The sequence below is a fragment of the Ammodytes marinus genome, assembly GCF_949987685.1.
Source record: "Ammodytes marinus genome assembly, chromosome: 22".
NCBI lineage: Eukaryota > Metazoa > Chordata > Actinopteri > Uranoscopiformes > Ammodytidae > Ammodytes > Ammodytes marinus.
Genome location: NC_137226.1, coordinates 14841290 through 14861289, shown reverse-complemented (window position 1 = coordinate 14861289; position 20000 = coordinate 14841290). Strand labels below are relative to the sequence as shown.

The 20000-nt window shown below is 43.8% G+C and overlaps 1 protein-coding gene across 5 annotated transcripts in view; it reads left to right on the top strand.

Annotated features, from left to right (window-relative positions):
- celsr1a (cadherin EGF LAG seven-pass G-type receptor 1a) overlaps positions 1-20000 on the top strand; it is a 96113-nt gene that overhangs the window by 32947 nt on the left and 43166 nt on the right. For all 5 annotated transcript variants that reach the window (XM_080050857.1, XM_080050858.1, XM_080050856.1 and 2 more), the window contains exons 2-6: positions 2426-2781; positions 3223-3511; positions 11112-11334; positions 13405-13520; positions 15669-15757. In XM_080050857.1, coding sequence (XP_079906983.1) covers positions 2426-2781; positions 3223-3511; positions 11112-11334; positions 13405-13520; positions 15669-15757 — 1073 coding nt within the window. The remainder of the gene's footprint in view (positions 1-2425; positions 2782-3222; positions 3512-11111; positions 11335-13404; positions 13521-15668; positions 15758-20000) is intronic.

Genomic DNA, 20000 nt, shown 5'->3' with positions numbered 1-20000 from the left:
CCCCCTCAAACCACCTTCCCCTGCGAAAACAGTTCCCACAGTGCAAGGCCTTCACACTCCAAGAACCTAATTGAGCGCTGACTTTGTGTCGGAGACCTTATATGCTGTAGTTTATTTAGTCACGAAAATAGCTCGGCTCGCATCCTATGAAGTCCCGTGTCAGTCATCGCGTGAAAGCCATACCCTCAGCGTTGCTTTCAGCGTGTACTGTGCTTTGTTTGTTTTAAAGTGTGAAATGAGAAGGAATAAATGTGATTGACAAGCGTGAGCTCGCACAGGGCTACAGTGTTGTGTTTAGCTCGGCCTATAGCGCTAACAGATTGTGTCAGGACCATACAGTACATGGGTACAGACTCATTTGATGTGACTTTGTGCTGGAAGTGATGTAATTTGTTTGATCTCTGCCGCGTTATGACTCCATGCCAGATGTGTGTGTACATACAAGTGTGTTTGTGAACTAACACATGACGGATCTCTGGCGGCAAGTGGGATAACAATAGTTACAGGGAGAGACAGGTGCGCTGCAGAAAGGTTGCCAACAGATAGTCTGTCTGTTAGCACTGCATTGAATGAGCGCCTCCAATCCAAGTGCATTATGGCTGTCCCACACACACCGCAGCTGCTACGCAATGTCACTGTCCCGCAGAGTGGCTCGTTAATGTGCCTCTGCACTGGTGTGTGGGGGCTTCTCGTCACTCCGTTGCCACCCATGCACCGTGATTTACGTTTAGTTGCAGCAGTAGTTAGTTGACTGCACCGCAGTATCTGACCCTTGTATCCTTGTGTTATTGGTCCTGGTGCCTTGACCTCCATTCTGGTTAGCAGTTGGCCTGGGGTCTGATGAGCAAGCCTGTCCACACCCCACTCTTTGATTGACTGTGTGTGTGTGTGTGTGTGTGTGTGTGTGTGTGTGTGTGTGTGTGTGTGTGTGTGTGTGTGTGTGTGTGTGTGTGTGTGTGTGTGTGTGTGTGTGTGTGTGTGTGTGTGTGTGTGTGTGTGTGTGTGTTGAGAGGGTCCTGAGAAGTGACCTCATTTAGATCTGAGAGTGACAGGGCACCTGTGGTCTAACCCCAACATGACTCTTTCAACCCTTAATGTACACACACACACACACACACACACTTGGAAACATGCATACGACACACATGTGCTCGGTACGGTGCTTTGCAATCCGACCCATCCTCCCTGCCCCTTCTTCAATAGTATCATGCGAATTTCATCTGCCCGCGCCACCTGTTGTCAGCTGTATCTCACCCCATCCCTGTGCCCTCTGCAGCCTATAGCCGTCTGTTTCCCTCCATAGGCACCAGAGCTTTACAGTTGTGTCAGGAGTAGGTATGAGACCATACCCAGCCCTCCCCGGGGGGCAGAAATACTAGACTGATCCAATTACACACAGCCTTGGGGCTTGAATCACACCGAATCTCACTCCGACTGGCACCCACTTAATTCAATCTAGCCGCAAAAGTGTTACAAAGTAAACAAGTCAGGCAGTTAAGCTGCAGTGTAGAGAGGGCAGGGAGTGCAGAAGAGATAGGAATCCGGCCAACTGGTGTACATTCTACCAGCACTGGGTAGAAGAACAGTGGTCCCTGATGCTACAGCTAACCGCCTATATTAGAGTTTAGGGTGAGTTTAGTGACTTTTCTCTTGCTTTGTTGAATTTTTCCTGATTACTTTGCCACGTTATGCTTGCAAGAAAATGTTTATTACTTACTTTGAAACTCTACCACAATAATTCAGCAAACCTTTATCTTGTAAACAATGGCGCTCCTTTATTTATCGTGTGTTATTAATAAGGCCATAATAGATATTTAAAAAGCAGAAAATTAATAATGTCTCACACATTTAGTCGATACAGAGAAAGCGGCAGAGAAGACAGACAACGTGGGTGGAGGAGGCAGTTGTTCACAGACATAAAGAGGGAGCGGTGTGGCAGTAAATCAAGAGACAGTCGCATCCCTCTATGTCTCAGTGTAACGTGATAGCAGTCAGGAAATAGATATATACAAACTGAAGTAAATCATTACTAATGTCTTTTTACTGTTGGTCTGCATTGGTTGTATTTTTAGAGAATGGAATTTCTTTTATTTTGAAATGTCAGTATATTTTGAAGGTCATTTCTGAACTTAAAGACACTGACTGTGAAGTGACTTTGGAAAAACCTTTTGCTTGGGTGTGTGTGTGTGTGTGTGTGTGTGTGTGTGTGTGTGTGTGTGTGTGTGTGTGTGTGTGTGTGTGTGTGTGTGTTGTTGTTGTTGGCTTCATAGGACCTTCCACTGCTTTGCTTATATGCTCTGATCACAGAAAACACTCTCTATATCAAGTCTCCATTCTTTTAACTTGCTGCTTTCTTCCCCTTTGCTACTATTTGACGCTTCCAATGCGTATATTAACATCAAAACATCTTCTCTCTTTCTCCCAGATGGAATCCACCGTGTTGTGGCCCTGTGCACTCTGCGTGTCACCATCATCACTGACGACATGTTGACTAACAGCATCACAGTGCGACTGGAGAACATGTCCCAGGAGCGCTTCCTGTCCCCTCTGCTCAGCCTCTTTCTGGAGGGCGTGGCTGCAGTCTTGTCTACCAAACGAGAGGCAGTGTTTGTGTTCAACATCCAGAACGACACAGACGTACAGGGCTCCATCCTCAACGTCACCTTCTCAGCCCTACAACCCGGTGGTGTCCCGGGTAAAGGGGCCTTCTTCCCTTCAGAGGAGCTCCAGGAGCAGATCTACCTCAACAGGACTCTGCTCAGGCTCATATCCTCTCAGGAGGTAACTTACAGTAAACATGGTCACATAGATGCACTTTCAGCTTCTCAAGTGTAAAATACTACTCTAAAACCATTTAAAAGGCCACCTTCTATGCAAAATGCACGTTTCCATGTTTTTTTAAACATAAATATGGGTCCCCAAATGTGTCCAGAGGCTCTCAAAGTATGAAAGAAAAAAAAATCAAGGGAAATCAGAGCAGACTGGGCTTCTGGAAGGCGGGGCTTAAAGAGAACGGACTGTTCAGACAGAGGCTGAGAGCAATGGCACTGTATGAAATATAAAGGTTTTTTGGACACTACAACATTTAAACAGTTTCTATTAAAAACCCAAATTACAGTTTTGAACCTGAAAATTAGCATAATATGTGACCTTTAATGCTCTCAAAACTACAGAGGGATAGCAAATCTATTCAGGGCAACTGATGTTTCTTCTTGTCATTAGGTGTTGCCGTTTGACGACAACATCTGCCTGCGGGAGCCCTGCGAGAACTACATGAAGTGTGTGTCGGTGCTGAAGTTCGACAGCTCTCCTCCCTTCATCGCCTCCGACACGGTTCTGTTCCGGCCCATCCACCCCATCAACGGCCTGCGCTGCCGCTGTCCGCTGGGCTTCACCGGGGACTACTGCGAGACGGAGATCGACCTCTGCTACTCTGGACCCTGCATGAACAACGGGAGATGCCGCAGCCGAGAGGGAGGCTACACCTGCGAGTGCCTGGAAGACTACACCGGTGAGTTACTAGGAGGAAAAAGGGAATTTAAAGCTATAGTGCGTAACTTCTTATAACCTATAAATGAATGCCAGTTACATTTAAGCCATGGCCAAATGAGTTGACACAAAGTTGATTAAGCCTATCAGCTCCTCAAAACTCCCAAATGGAAGCGTTTACAAACGGGTGTTACCCCCCCCCCCCCCCCCCCCCCCCCCCCCGACGCTGGGGCAGGAGCTCTCAAGAAGCGCCCACGAAATGTTTAAGTTATTGATTCTTTCGCTAAGTAAAAACCTGAACGTACAGCAGAAGGAAAAAAATCCATGCGCGTTCACCCAAGACTAACCTCATGTACGTACATGCAGATGTGCAGAAAGAGTTGTTGTAGATACTTAGAGTTCCCTATGGGGGTGACAGAAGTTACACACTACAGCTTTAATACACATTACACATACAGTATATGATAATAATCTGTGTGTATTAAAGCCACCACAAAAGGAACCCTTCTCCAAGGAAAACTTTCCAAGTCTTTTATATGTGTGAGCAAGGGGATCATATTGTTACTGACAAAGGCTTTAATGACTTGTACAAAACTGCCAAACCGCACTGACAGGTTGTAAAAGCTCTCAACACCTATTGTTGAAGCTTGAGGTCGACCCCAGTTCAGCAAGGGAAAAAAAACGCTTTGTTATAGTGTAGGTAAAGCCACCTTCACAAAAGCATACGTACACACATACAGTAGATTCTTCTTCTGTATTGAGGTGTGCGGAATGCTGGCTATACTGGTCAAACCGCATACGTCTCAGATATCACTTAACCCTTTAACCAAAACCATATCAACATAGTCACCGTTTAGCTTGAAAAAAAAATGAAAAATAGACACAACATTTATTACAAAGGGGCGGCTCTATGCACGAAAAGTTCATGGATTTCACCGGTTCATTAAGTCTTCTTAGAACAAATTTGAATTAGCAGCACATTTTGATTGACATTTGCCGGTGGTTTTTATGAAGAATAAAACACATTCAACACTTAGTGGGACCTCTAGGATACACACATTAAAATGTGGCAAGGAACACTTAATGTGAACATAACTTTTGTTTGTTGGGATAAAAACTCCATGGGGTTGCTTTAACCTAAAAACCTAGCTTTTATATTAATTTAGAGTAAACAACCCTAACCCCAGCCTTGAAGCCCCTACAGTCCCTCTGCACTACGTTCACATGTTAGACGAGCCATGGTAAAAACCTCTGAAGCTTTCATCATTCCCATTCAAATAGTTTTTCCGAAAATATTTCCCAGATGCCAGTGATCTTCCTCCCATACTTCCCCCTGGTACATCTGATACCTGGCTGACTGTCTCTCTCCCTAATAGGGGCTGGATGGGCCCTGACAGCCCACATCCCTATTTTGCCTCTGTCTCAACCCCCCCCCCCCCCCCAACACTCTACCTCTCTTCCTCTATGCCTATCTGATGTAATTACCTGATTATATACCTGCCTTTGTCACTCACTGGCCCACTCTCGCCTTCCTCTCCATTCGCCAATCATATCTCTCTTTACCTACATGTCGGAGGCTCCGCTTTGAAGGTCACAGTTCAACTCCAGATAGTCAGGGCCCATCAGTAGCCATTATGGGGCCGATGACAGGGGATGGGGGGGTTGGGGTAGGGGGGGCTTCTCTGTCCTCCTTGGGTTTCCGTGCATTACAGGGAAACAGATCCTTATAATTCGCCCACGGAAAAAAGGATTATGCCGAGGAGAGAAGGGCCATTAGCTTGGTTCCAGGCTGTGGTGTTGGGGGTCTGTGTGTGTGTGTGTGTGTGTGTGTGTGTGTGTGTGTGTGTGTGTGTGTGTGTGTGTGTGTGTGTGTGTGTGTGTGTGTGTGTGTGTGTGTGTGTGTGTGTGTGTGTGTGTGTGTGTGTGTGTGTGTGTGTGATCTTGTCTGGACGAGCGAGTTGAGACACGACACTGCATGGGGGACACAGATGCACCAATCACAAATAATATTGCAGAAAGAGGTCTTCTGGTGTTATTAGTGGAGGAATGTCATCTCTGATTTTGGGACACAGCTACGTGGTCATTTAGGAGGAATTTCCCATGGCAGGACCCACTGCAGAAAGCAACCGAATGAGATAACACGATATAATCAATTTTATTTCAACATAAAAACCTTTAAGCATCACTTTGAAGGACTGATTTGTGGAAATTCCCTGGCATTTAAGACCATTGAATGAATGAATACTTTATTCCGGACTCAAAGTTCCATATAAAAAGACAATACAAATACAATACAAATACAAGTCAACACAGATTAAAATACATACAAGCATCGATTCCAATGTTTCCACAGCCCAGAGGAGTACCTTGTATCACTCTGTTTAGTGTCAGTGAGTGCAATTATTACTTTGTTTTTTGACTCAAGAAGTCGACACATAAATGTATACATTAAATTCCTCAACACAGCATGAAAGGTGGGGACATTACTAGTCACAAACAAGGAGCTAGCACTAGTCCACCTTGGAAGCTTAAGGAGGATCCTAAAGGCATCGTTATACGCTACCTGCAGCTTCCTTAGTTTAGCTGTTCTATATTTACACCAGAGCTGAGCTGTGTAAAATGGGGTACAGTAAGCTCTGAAGAGACTAACTTTCACATCTTCTGTGCACATATGAAATTTGCGTGCCAACATATTGGCCTGTGCATAAAGTTTACAGCACTGGCGCTGGACATCATCATCATCACAAAGATCATCAGTGATGATGTGACCTAAATAACGTACCTTTCTAACCACCTGTAGAGTACAGTCTGACAGTGAGAATGAAGGAAACGTTAGCTTCTGATCCTCCTTAGTTTTAACAATCATAATAACACTCTTCTTTGGATTGAACTTAATGTCATATTGGATGCCGTAACTAGAGCACACTTGAAGCAGTTGCTGTAGCCCGGCACTATATGGCGACATGATGACCAAATCATCAGCGTAGATGAGGTGGTTGATAATACTCTCTCCCACCACACACCCAGTCTTACACTCTTGAAGTTGCTTAGAGAGGTCATCCATATAAACATTAAATAACATAGGAGACAGAATTCCTCCTTGCCGCACACCATTGCTTACACAAAAAGGAGCAGATAAAACATTGTCCCATTTAACGCAAAAAGTTTGATGGGCATACCAAAACACTAAAATTCTTACTAAAAATTTAGGGGCACCTCTATCTAACAGTTTTACAAACAATTTTTCATGATTTATTCTGTCAAATGCCTTTGATGCATCAATAAAACATAGAAATACAGATGTGTTCAGGCTAGTGTACCTGAACACAATCTCTTTAAGAGCATAGATACACAGGTCAGTGCCATGTTTTCTTTTGAACCCAAACTGATTGTCAGTAGTAAGAATATACATTTCTAGCTTATTCAACAGTATTCTCTCCAGTACTTTAGACAAGATACTGGCTAATGCAATAGGTCGATAATTGTCAATACTGTTGAGCTTACCAGCCTTGTCTTTAAGCACAGGCACTAATATTACAGACATAATAGCATTTGGCAGGACACCATGAACCAGACAACCATTAAAACACATGGAAAGCAAAGGGCAGAGCTTATGGCTGGCATACTTGAGGTGTTCTGCAGATATACGATCCATACCGCAGGCTTTGTTGTTATCCAACATGTTAATGGCATCATAGATATCTGCTGCCCTGACTATCATATCTGGTGAGATATCACTATGTTCATGATTGATCCTAACTGGATTACTTTTAACACAATTAAAAAGGTTACAGTAGTGCTCACGCCAAAGCTCAGCAATTTTTTCTGGGCTACTAACACCTTCAATGTCAGACGGAAGAGGTGTTTTGTTATTATTCATTACTTTGACCTCTTTCCAAAAGTCAGTTGGGTTGTTGTTCTGTAAATTTCTGGCAAGCGAGTCCGCTCTCATTGTGTTTTCATTTTTCTTAATAAACCGGAGTGCATACTTAACTCTAGCATTTGTACGTTTTTTCATATCTAGCAAAACCCCATGTCTAGGCCTACCTGCCTCTGACCAGAGTCTAAAGGCCTCTCTTGCCTCAGCGTGCTGCTCAGCTACAAACTCATTCCACCCAGGTCTGATGTTGCGTACCTTACATTTACCTTTATTAAAAGGTTCACTGGAGGCATTGAGACATTTCACAATAGTATCATACATGACACAGAGTTTTTCAGCATGCTGTACGTCCTTACAATTCATATCAGAGCACATTAGGGCCTCATGAGGCAGAGCAATATTATTTAACTGCTTGTCAGTACGCAGTGAGTATCCAGCCACATCCTCTCTGCTCAGCTTTAACCAGTCCAGTTTACTTGAGGAAGCAGCATTATTATTTCTGGACAGCAGAGGAACATTCTCAACATTTAGCAGTGCAGCAATAGGTATGTGATCAGAGGTGGCAAGTTCATAACAAACCTCCACATTTACCAGCGAGGCATGAGCATCAGCTGTGGTCACAATATGATCTAACCAAGAAGTTGTGTGCCACGCTTCACTAACATAGGTAAAACTTGTGTCAGGCAACAGAGCTTTACTCGATAGAAATAATTTGGACTCATTGCAAAACTGCTGCAGGTGTGCTGCAAATAAAGATTTGCTATCAGACATGTCAGCATTAAAATCACCCATGACATAAACACAAGTTGAGCTGTTTTCCTCTATGAAGGACTGAATAAAAGCTAACCTATTCAGAAATTCATCCTCGTGCTCATACGATTCATACGGTGTATACACATTTAAAATGGTAAATTTCTTTTCATTAAAATTACACTCTAGCCCTATGGCCCAGTCAACATTTAGACGCATCACCTTCACCATTGAGTCATATTTAATGTTCCACAGTATAGCAACACCACCAGCTATCCTACCTCGAACCAGCCTCGTACTGAGGTCAGTAGTAGACTCTCCAGCCCCATGAAAGTTCACGTGCAGAGTGTTCAATTTATCCAGATCTTGTTTCGCCAGCCAGGTTTCTTGCAGGCACATAATGTCACATTCATCCAGTAGTGTATCCACCACCAGACGTCTTGATCTGTCAGTAGCAGAATGTCCTACCCGCAACCCGCGAGTGTTGTATGAAACAACACGCATTTAATGTGTGTTGTCGCTCCCTGCGGAGCAGCTGGCCTTCACCTCGTCTTCATCCACCAATGCGACAGGCACCCCAGCCCCGTTTCCGTGCAGCAGCCCCTCGCCCAGGGAGCGAGGGGCATCCTCTGGTCCAGGCGGGCGTCCGTCTGCTCCTCTAGGGCGACGGGGCTCATAGTAGCGTCGGACAAAAGAACCAGCGGGCCAAAGCAGCGGGTCGTAAAGCTCCGCCACATCATTACATTCAGCGGTGACACAGAAGGAACTAAATCTACTCTGTGAAGACTCAATTTTTCTACATGTCACTTCCCGATCCAACTTAGTTTTTAGGTACTCACTGAGAGTGTTGGCTTCCAAACTGAGATCAAACTTTGTAGCAAATACCTTAACTATCTTTGTTTTGACAGCCAGTATATTGCTATCCACACCAGTCCCGATTATGCCGGTTTTCTTTCTCACATTCCTTGCTGCCGGAGTTTTTACATTGCAAGGTATAGGGCTTCGATGTGCAGAGTTCTCAGGTAGGCCTACCTGCTTCAGTCGTACTTGCTTCAGTCGGCGCCCATCCTTTACCACCATGCTCCATGGGGGGTCCAGCTGCGTACGTCCCAGGGCTGGATCTACATACGGGGCTGGTTGACAGCCGCCGTTCCTGCCAGGCGATATTGTCAGCAATCCATTAACACCAGCGGGGGCAGCATCAGGGCCCGGCGGCTTCTCCATCACATTCGAGGAAAGCGCAGGGCCGGGTTGTATCTCCACATCAAAGAAGCAGGCAGTCGGAGACGTAGCGTCCGGGGCACGGTGCCCCTCCACAGAAGTCAGCCGGCTGTCAAGTTTTTCAGCAACCTCCCGCATAGTTTCACAGGCATCTACCTGAGTTCCCATAGTTCTTTTTAGGTAGTCAATGTCAGCATTGATTTGCTGCATTTTCCCGAGGAGCGCAGACACATCAATGTGATTAAATGATACAGGGGGTAATTCATCCAAAAAGTGCGACACAAATCTTGGAGCCTCTTCACCGCACTCATTAAGCACTTGCATGCACATTTTGACATTGTTAATATCCTTTTTCTGTCCCCTGAAGGAGATCCAGCGTTTGTTGTGTGGAAAGAGCTCTGCTAAAACTGCCTTTGAGGACTCAATCCGCTCGGAGCTGAAACTGCTCGTCACAACCGCCACAATATCATCTTGGCTTAGTGTTCGCATTTTGATCACAATAAAGTTCAGCAGTTCATCCTCGACTATGACTCTACCGTCATCAGTATGGTAAATCTCCGGTTTAATTCGCGAAAACTCTCGTGTATACTCAGCACGCCGTGCTGCTGCTGCACCGGCCGCTGCACCGGCCGCCAGTCCAACGTCTAGTTAGCCTGGCTAGTTTGAATGGTCTCATGCAAGGTTGGACCATGCCTATACTAAATTCCCAATTGGAAGCCAGGCAAAAGAACAAGTAGATTGTTTTAGAATGGTGGCTCCAGGTTGATCAGCAGATCATTTCTCTAATCTTCACTGTTTTTAAGATGAAAACAAATGCAAAAAAAATATCGTATAGTTTCTGAGTATTGCCTTACTTTTTATTCCACTAGTTTTAAAAGTTCTTCAGACTACTTAGTGAAAAAACAATCAAAAATCCCTCTATTTTACAGTCAGTGTTACTAACCTGAACACTTGCAGAGCTGCATGCTAGTATTGCACCCATGAATGATCAAACAGACCCATATTGTAGATGCCTACGTTCAGTTTTCATGGTAAACAGTAGTCCCTTATGTAAGGCTGTTAAATGTTTCGCATGGACAGTTAAAGTTGACAGAAAGTATGCAAAAAGGCACACACTGTAATAATTGTAGGAATGTGCTGTATTCATTCGAAAGTGAGTGTTTTCAATAACTTTTCACATAAAAACCCCAGGCTAGAGTGAGGCTAAGAGGGGATTTAGCTGGTCAGGTATTATCTGATCTTTACGTGGTTAAGAAGCAGCAGCGTGAGGTCAGCCGTGGATATGAACTAATGCAGGAATGTTTCATCCTTATTTCTTTATCTTCTCCCCTTTTTTCTTTCCCCTTCTCCACTTCCCTCCTGTCACTCCCTTACTCCCTCTTTATCTCCCCACCCTCTCTCTTCTCTCCAAATATGGCCAAAATTGCCTACAATGCAGCCAAGTGTCCTAGAAAAAGGGCTCATAAACAGGGCTATGTCCTTGTTGCTAATGTTTTGATGGGGCTTTTCTTTAACTGGGGATCTGAAAAAGGGACCTTAACAACACAACTTTATCTGTTGTATGAGTGCGCTCGGCTCGACTGCAAATCAAAGGAGTCTTGTTTAAACAACTGGATTCCAAACAGATGACTCATCGGATAATTCCGAATTTCACTCAACTGTGGACAACACGCTTCACAGAAAAAATAAAATCATGATATGAGTTTTTGATATGATGTAATGACAGGTAATTTATCATTTAAAACTAATTCCCCTCTTTTTTTTCTCACAGGTGACCACTGTGAGCTGAATGTATCGGCCGGACGGTGTGTGCCTGGTGTGTGTAGGAACGGGGGCAAGTGTGTGAATCGGCTAGCAGGCGGTTTCATGTGCGAGTGTCCGACGGGAGAGTACGAGAAACCCTACTGTGAGATGTCCACACGCAGCTTCCCTGGACAGTCCTTCATCACCTTCAGAGGCCTGAGGCAGAGGTTCCACTTCACCATCTCCTTAACGTAAGTACTACATTCATCCCCTACTTTCTTCTTTAAAAGGAGCTCCGAGGAACTTTCACTTTGTGTTAATTCTTGCACCCCCATTGGACAAAAGCAGTAGTGTTTTTTAGTATGCAAGCTATTGTTCCTGGGTGAGCGTACCCATGACAAAGGCATCAGTGCATTTTTTTGCACTGATGGTCTCGTTTGCTGTTACATGTAATTTATGATCATCAGAGGAGAAATGAGACTGTTTCAGAAATATTAAAAAGTTCCTCGTTGCACCACAGTTTTTTTCATTTGCAATTAACAACAAAGTGCCATCCATTCCTTCCAAATAACTGTGTGTGCATGAAATTCAGCTCAGGATAAAGGTAACTAACTTTGCTTAGTGACTGTTGCTACAGCTATAATGCCAAACAAACTGGTCCTTGAATTCAGTCAGAGGTAGACAATAAAAGTCTTCTCATTTCCAACGTTAGCTTAATAAACTTATCAGCTCTCCGGCTTACTTTTAAATGTTCCCAGCTGACTTGAATCTGGTAAAACAAAAAGGGCTCTTATAAACAGGCTCTTTATAGCTACACAACACATGATATTGTGCTAAAAACTGGGCATTACATGGGCATCTTAACCAGTTGAGCAAGGTTACATTTTTTTTTTTTTTTTAAACATTGAAACTAATTAACCTTGTCATTGTTGTAGTCAGGACAAGCTTTTCCTACAAAGGGTATTGTAGAGATGTATGTCATTTTGTATTTACAGGTTTTTGGCTGGTATCTGGATAGTATTTTTCTTTATTTCATAAGTCCAACCTGGGTTTGCTGCGACACCTTTTCCCTGCACAGCGGCAGCAGCACATGCCTTTGATACTCGTAGCGTTGTTTGTAGTAAACTGTCATTTAGGCAGCGCGAGGAGCTGCACCAATAAACAAAGTGTAGTTCAGTCAGCTAAAGTGTGTCAACTGGGGCGTGCCGTAACATGTACACACTTTTCCCATTGTGTTTCAGCACCCTTCTTCTCCATAGGCGCACACACACGCACGCACACACACACACACTGTACACACACACACACACACACACACACACAGGAGTAAAGAAGACACACACACTCCACCTGAACGTGCAATTTTATAGGCTGTGCCTGCCAAACCGCTGGAATAAAACAACACTGGTTCAGCACACACAAATATTATGGAGGTAAAAAATATTTTGGCCTGATTCGTTAACGGTAAAAGATGATAATGGGAGTTCATATAGACAACACGACGGTGAGAAAAAGGTTCGCAGTGCAGGCGAAAAACAGGAAAGGCCGTGCGATGGGTTTTCCCTTATCAGTGTTTGGCTACGGCCATCCTGACTTCCTGCACGCCGGCCACACTGGCATCTGCCGGCTGACTCCTCTGCCCTCACCTTGCACTAATAACTAACACACACACACAGACACACACACAGACACACACACACACACACACACACACACACAACCCACACACACACACACACACACAGCGACGCACGTGAACTTAACCTCGTAGGTACTGGCTCATTCGCCGGGTCGTTCTCCATCTCCCACACGTGTACACACTCATGCATCCTCTCTCTCCACAGGCTCTACACTTCCTGCCTTTCCTTTGCTTTGCTTTCTTTTCCTTTCCAAGTGACTTTTCCTCAACAGCTCCTGGGCCCTTTCATCATAAAGCCATCAGCAAGGCCCTCAACCACTTAGTCTCACTGTGTTTGTGTTGGATAGGTGCTCAGAAATGTGATCGGAAACATGAATTACTAGCGGAGGACAACAGTTGGTATCCAGGCAGCCTAAAAGTCTAAACATTACAAGTCTCACTTTAAACTTTTAACTATGACACATTATTGCATCCTTTATACAGCATAAAGCTAAGCTATTTTGAACCTAAGACAAACATGTACAGTTCAAGGAGCTACCACATAAAATGTCTTCCTTTTTGAGTTGATTCCACAACTGCTGAAGCTAAAATAACCTATACAATGCAACTTTAAGGTTTCTAGAAAACAGTTACAATATATTATTATTATTATTATTAATTCAAACTCCGTCTGTCTGTGCAGGTTTGCTACCAGAGAGAGGAACGCCCTGCTTCTCTACAACGGCAGATTCAACGAAAAACACGACTTTATCGCCGTGGAGATCATCGACGAGCAGATTCAGCTCACCTTCTCTGGAGGTTAGGCCACGTAATGTGATTGTGTGTGTGTGTGTGTGTGTGTGTGTGTGTGTGTGTGTGTGTGTGTGTGTGTGTGTGTGTGTGTGTGTGTGTGTGTGTGTGGGGTGACCACTAACAGTACTTTGTTGTTGATATCAGCTAAACACTTTAGAAGTAGATTAACACAGGTATAATTGCACTTAATCTAGAGTGACTTTCACAAAGGGCCTGCAAAACAAGTCTTATCGACGTGCACTTTCTCTTGGTCACGCTTGTGTTTGTGCGTGCACGTATCCAAATGCACCAGAGTTGGAACATGTTCATTAGTGTGTGTGTATGTGTGCAGAAATACACTTACATAATACACACCAACACACCCACACCTACACACGCACATATACACACACACACACACACACACACACACACACACACACACACACACACACACACACACACACACACACACACACAGAGGGTAAAGCACACACGTTTTTAAAGAAAGCATGCACATACAATAATGCACACACACACACAAACACACACATCAAAAACTCACTCCTACAAACTGGTAACTGTTGGACTGCAGATCAAACACGTATTCCTTTGGAGCGGTGGAGTTGCTTTCCTAGTTTGTCTACTTTCCCATGGAACCAAACAGGGAGGAATCTAGTTCAATGTGATTATGTTTGGGAGCCGAGCCAAGTCTTTGTGCCCCACTTCAAAATCTTTAATACGACCCAATGTCATAATCCATGACTCACTAGAACTTAAGGACTCATAGTTGTGACTCATGGTTAATGATACTAACAATGGTAGGGTAAGAGGAAAATTAGCTTTGATTAGTTTGTAGTGTATCTCGCCAAGTGCTTTTCTATCTTAATGTAGCGCTGTTAAGACATGGGCGAAGTAGAACGTACAATCGCTCACCTACACACACTTTGCCCCCCCCCCCTATCCCTGTCTTTCACCTGCACAGCTTGGTAATGACAAAATCACTCATTAACTCTCTCATATGCTCACACACAAAGACACACACAAAGACACACACACACACACACACACACACACACACACACACACACACACACACACACACACACACACACACACACACACACACACACACACAATACTTGACAGTGTTTCCTCCTCACTGTTTACTGATTTCCAGAGCAGTAGATTCCTGCCCCGGCTACTCTTGCCCTTGACAAACAGACTAAACCCCCCAGTAAATCTGAAGCCATTGTACTCTACACTCCTCTCAATGAGAGCCATTGATACTAGGGACTCATACTGGCTTACCCAACAGTTGATTTATGATCATGGTGTGTGTGCAAGCATCAGTGAGTATGTGTATGGGTCTGCATATGTCAAGTAATGCCACAGAGTTTCCCTTTAAAGGTAACTTATCAATAACCTTTGGAAGGCGATGAGTGAAGTAGACATGTCTTCAGTCACATTAAGCACACACACACACACACACACACACACACACACACACACACACACACACCTCCTTTTAAGAGGTGATACAACAAATTTCTCTCTACGAACGTGAAGTCGAATTTATAAGTAATAAAACACACTCTTGCTCAGTTCACTTTGCTCATTAGTTTAGCTGATACAGCCGTACTTGGTTTGGTATGACCTGGTGCTAATGTAAGCAAACATTAGTTAACTGTAGACAGATTTTGAGACGGTTTTTTGGCCTTATTACTTCATCCTTTTCTGCTGGTTTTACTGCTTAAGCACAGCACTCATTTTCCTATGAGTAAAGTTTGTTTATTCAGTTGTTAGAATATAGCTTGGAAAATGACAACATCTCTGACACATCAAAAGTTACATAGTGCACCTTTAAACACATTGTACCACCGCATGGAAACGAAATGTTTGGTGTTTACTGTTTGTGGTCCCATTTAACTCACTGAGTGAATAGTTCTGTTCTTGCCGTGTTGAATAAATCACGTCAAGATTGTTTAATTCAAAACTATGCAGTAGCAGAAAGCAGTAGCTGTGCTTCAATCAAGTTATATTTCTAATTCACTTTTACTGTTTGCCTCTCCCCTTTCCCATGCCCTATAATAACCTTTTTCAATTTGTTCATTTTCTAATGCTATATTTTATCCACCCCCAACCACCCCTTTTTCATCCCTCCATCCTCCCCAGGCGAGAAGAAGACTACAGTGTCTCCCTATGTACCGGGCGGGGTTAGTGACGGCCAATGGCACTCTGTCCAGCTCCATTACTACAACAAGGTAAGGAACTGAATCAAACAGCCGGCCAGAAGGTTTTTTCCTAATCTAGACAAACTGGGAGTGAACAGTGCATTATATAAGCCATAAATCGCATAGCTCATTTTAAAGGAACAGATCATAAATAGTGTTGCATGGGGTGAGCAAGCGCCGCACTGATAGGGAGTGGGAGTATAAAGTGTATAAAATGTGGCTTTCTTGAGCTTTCTTTATCAAGGGGAGATTATGTTAAGAGTTCAAGTTTGACAGGTGACGTTCACATCCCGACACGTGTTCAACCCCCCTCCCCCACCCCCCCGCTTCAGTTCAGCCCTTTGACACTGAATGATGGTATAGAGTACGATGCAAGGAGTGCAGGCGCCTGGCTCCGGCTTCAAGGGGTCAAAAGTTCAACAACTTTATTTCCCCAACTAAACGGCTTATACGCATGTGCTTTTCAGTTCACGGGGAATTGTCTTTTTTTTTTTTTTTTTTTTTACATATGGCTCTATGGATACTTTCACAATGGTACGATCTCAATTGAAACTCGTTGATTAGTTGTTTTCGTTCACAGCGTCCAAATATGTTTTTTTTCTTCAAGATGTTCCCACGCCGATCTCCTTGTGTCTTTCACTAAATCCAATCTAGCTAAAAGGAGACAGCGATTATTTCCCTGCCTAGCTCATGTGTCAAGATCAATTGTAACATTATATTACACAGGCTTACATCGCAGTCAATCGCCGGTGTTAATTTACAACAAACTTCCAGAGCCTGCGGCCATTGTTGTTATGACATTAAAGCAGACAGGAAATGGGACAACACTGGTCGTCTAAACATGCAGATATTATAGTTTGAGACTGGATATCCGCATAATTGTATAATACATTTAAATGATAGGCCTATCTATTTTGTACCTGGCTAATGATAAATGTGAAACAGTGGTTAAATTGCCATCTTCCCTAACTGAAGCCAATCAATTCAAGCCTTGTGAACATATGGCATTCAGTGTGCTAGCCTTATTTCAAGCTAGGGCCCTCTCAAAGCTAATATGCTAACTGGTTACGCATGTGCTTGGTATGTTCTGACAAAAGACACCGATCCTTCTTTTCACACCACTTGTCGCTAAAAGCTTGTAGCATCACCTGGCTGGCCCGAGCCGTCTATAGCATCGTATTACAGCAGCGCTTGCATCTTGTTAAAGAGAGTACCTTGGTTTCTTGGCCTGACGCTAGCCTATACAGTGTACACCTTCTCACATTTCACAGGTTGTTCGCCTCTCTTTCTTGTAGAGCCCCATAGCATACTTTGTACTAGCCTTTGACAGGGGGGAGCATTCATCTAAAGGTTGATGAATCAGGGTACCGTGCTTTAGCGTGTTAGCTGCAGGGTCACATTTGTATCCATTGTTTGAGGTGTGCGTTTAGGCTGCTTGTCTTGTTGCGTGTATGATGCTAGAGACGATAGCTCAGAACTTGTAGTGCTTTTGTTAACGTGGCTGCGAGGCTGATTACTGCTACCACAGGTATTAGTTGCACTGGCACAGTCTGTTGTTGGCGCTGAAAATGTCTTTGTTTGGTTTTTGTTTCGTTGGGTTGTCGAGGGATATCTCCATGGTGACATGAGATTAATTTCCATGTTCAGAACAGATTTCCTGCTTTGTCCCTGTAATGTGCATTAATTTTCTTTATTTCCTACCTATACTGACCCTATAGGCTTCCCCTTTGTTGCTGTGACATGCAGATACAAGCACAGACACAAATGTATTGCACCAGAAAGAGTTATGAGTATATCTTAGTTGTATTAATGTGTAAAGATGGGGATGTGTGTGTGTGTGTGTGTGTGTGTGTGTGTGTGTGTGTGTGTGTGTGTGTGTGTGTGTGTGTGTGTGTGTGTGTGTGTGTGTGTGTGTGTGTGTGTGTGTGTGTGTGTGTGTGTGTGTGTGTGTGCGTGCGTGTGCGTGTGCGTGTGTGTGTGCGTGTGTGTGTGTGTGTGTGTGTTCCACGAATGTCAGTCTTAATAAGAAGCAGCTATTTGCAAAGCAGGTGACACATTCCGTAGAATTAGCCCCCGGGGGCCCGAACTGTGGTCGCTGACACATAAGGGTCCACAGTGTCTTGGTGTGTGGAATGATCAGACGTTGGGATTGACGGATGGTAATTTAATCCTGCATCAGTTGCTGGAGGGATTAGAGGAAATGTATAGGGTAGAGAGCAGCAATGTTCTCACAATAGATTAGACGTGTTGACATGTGAACGCACGGACGTGAAAGACATGAGCATGACAGAGCACTGGAGGTAGCATTAGCTCACATAGCCCAGAGAGAAGATCAGAAGATCACAGCCCAATTCTCCAACTGTGATGTAATCCAGATTCATGTCATTCAGAACAAGAATGCATGCACGCCACACGCACGCACGCACAACCACACACACAAACTGTTCTGTTTGTCAGGATTTTTTGGTCAGGATGGTTACTTGCGATTAAAATGTTGTTGAGCGATCACAGTTCAAACCTAGCCTAGTTGTGGATATTTATGCATCACTAAGTTAAAACTAGTTGCACGTAGAGATTAGACGCATGCACACCCAGTGATTGCTAATGCTTGCTTGCTATTAAAAGTTGTTGATTTAGTTTGAACATTGCTGATATGGACTATAGCCAACATCTGGCCTGACACTTCAATTCTGTTTAATAGGGATGAAAGCTAAGCTAACATTTCAATTGTATTGCACAAAAATACCATACTTTAAACAACAAAAAATTATTCCAGTAATATTAGCCTCAATACTAATAAGCCTAGCTACAAGTGTGTACTAAGTTGAACTACACAAACTAGTTCTTACATAAAGATTATATTTTGAAGTTAAACAATTTAAATATTAAAATCACAAGTTTGAAATGACCTAGCAGTTACTGGTACTAAGAACTTAAAAGTTATGCACACAAACCAAGTAGTACTGATTCACCAATAGCTAGTGCAACCTAACCCAGGGTTGTTCTTCTCCCTTTGATTGCCTTTGTAACGGTCCCAACGGCACGCTCACACAATACACACACGCACACACAGACGGTGATTTACTGGGTCAGATGCACAGGCGGTTGAAGTTTTGCAGGGATTTTACGGATGCCCCCTTTTTTAAAGCCTAGCGCTGCAGTGCTGCCATCTTAAAAAGAAGAAGCCGGGGTGCCTCTTTCTTAAAAAACAAAAGGTCAAAGGCTAGGGGGAGGGGTTGGCACGACAACAGACATGGACTTGCCATTGTTGCATTGATCTGGGTCAGTTGTTAGACGGCTGTGTTTGCGTGTGTTTGCAATCTGTGGGGGGGCTAGACAGATAGACAGAAAGACAGCTTCTGTGCGTGTGTGTGTGTCCATTTGCGTGTGTGTATTTAAATGTGTCCATATGACCATACGATGCGATTAGAGATGTTACACAATAGAAGGATAAAGACATGGATGAAATACCTCGCTGTCTCAAGGACAGTTGTGAACAGGAAAGACACACTACAAACAGACAGATAAAGAGCATGATGGGTATTCCTGGAGCAGCAAGAGGTTTTGTCTGGGTTTTTGATGTTTGCAAACTACAGGACGTGATGTCTCTCGTTGCAGGAAATGCTGTTATTTAGCTGGACACTGGGGCAGGATGTCAGTTGTATCATGGTTATATCTGCCAGGCCACCTGCATGGGTTACATCATGGTAAAATAGATGCCGAAATACATAAGGGAATGTTTGATTTATTTAATTTCCTTCCTTTCATACATACTTTTGACCTGGGACATAAACACATTCTAAATGAACATTAGAAATAGTAGTTTGACCATCTTAACTCATTTGTATTGGCTGTATCAGCTTTTGAATAACTTTCTCTCTTCTGAAAGACTGCGTGGTGCTGCTGAAGCTCTAGAAATTTACTAGAACTTTTACATTTATTTTTTTTAAAGATATTTTTTGGGCATTTTTAACATGCTTTATTGATAGTGTATAGACAGAGTTGAAATGGGGCAGAGAGGGGAGTGACATGCAGAGAACGACCACGGGCTGGAATCGAACCCGGGTCCGCTGCTGGCCGAGGCCCATGGGGGGGCGGGGGGGGGGGGGGGGGGGGACGCCCTACCAACTGAGCTAAGGGTGCCCCTACTTTTACATATTTTTTTTGCCAAACTTTAATTTAATCTTTTAATCACATCCATAACTTCATTTCCCGCATTTAGCATAAACTGTAATCCACTCTAAAACAGGTTGATTTCATTGTGCAGTGGCTG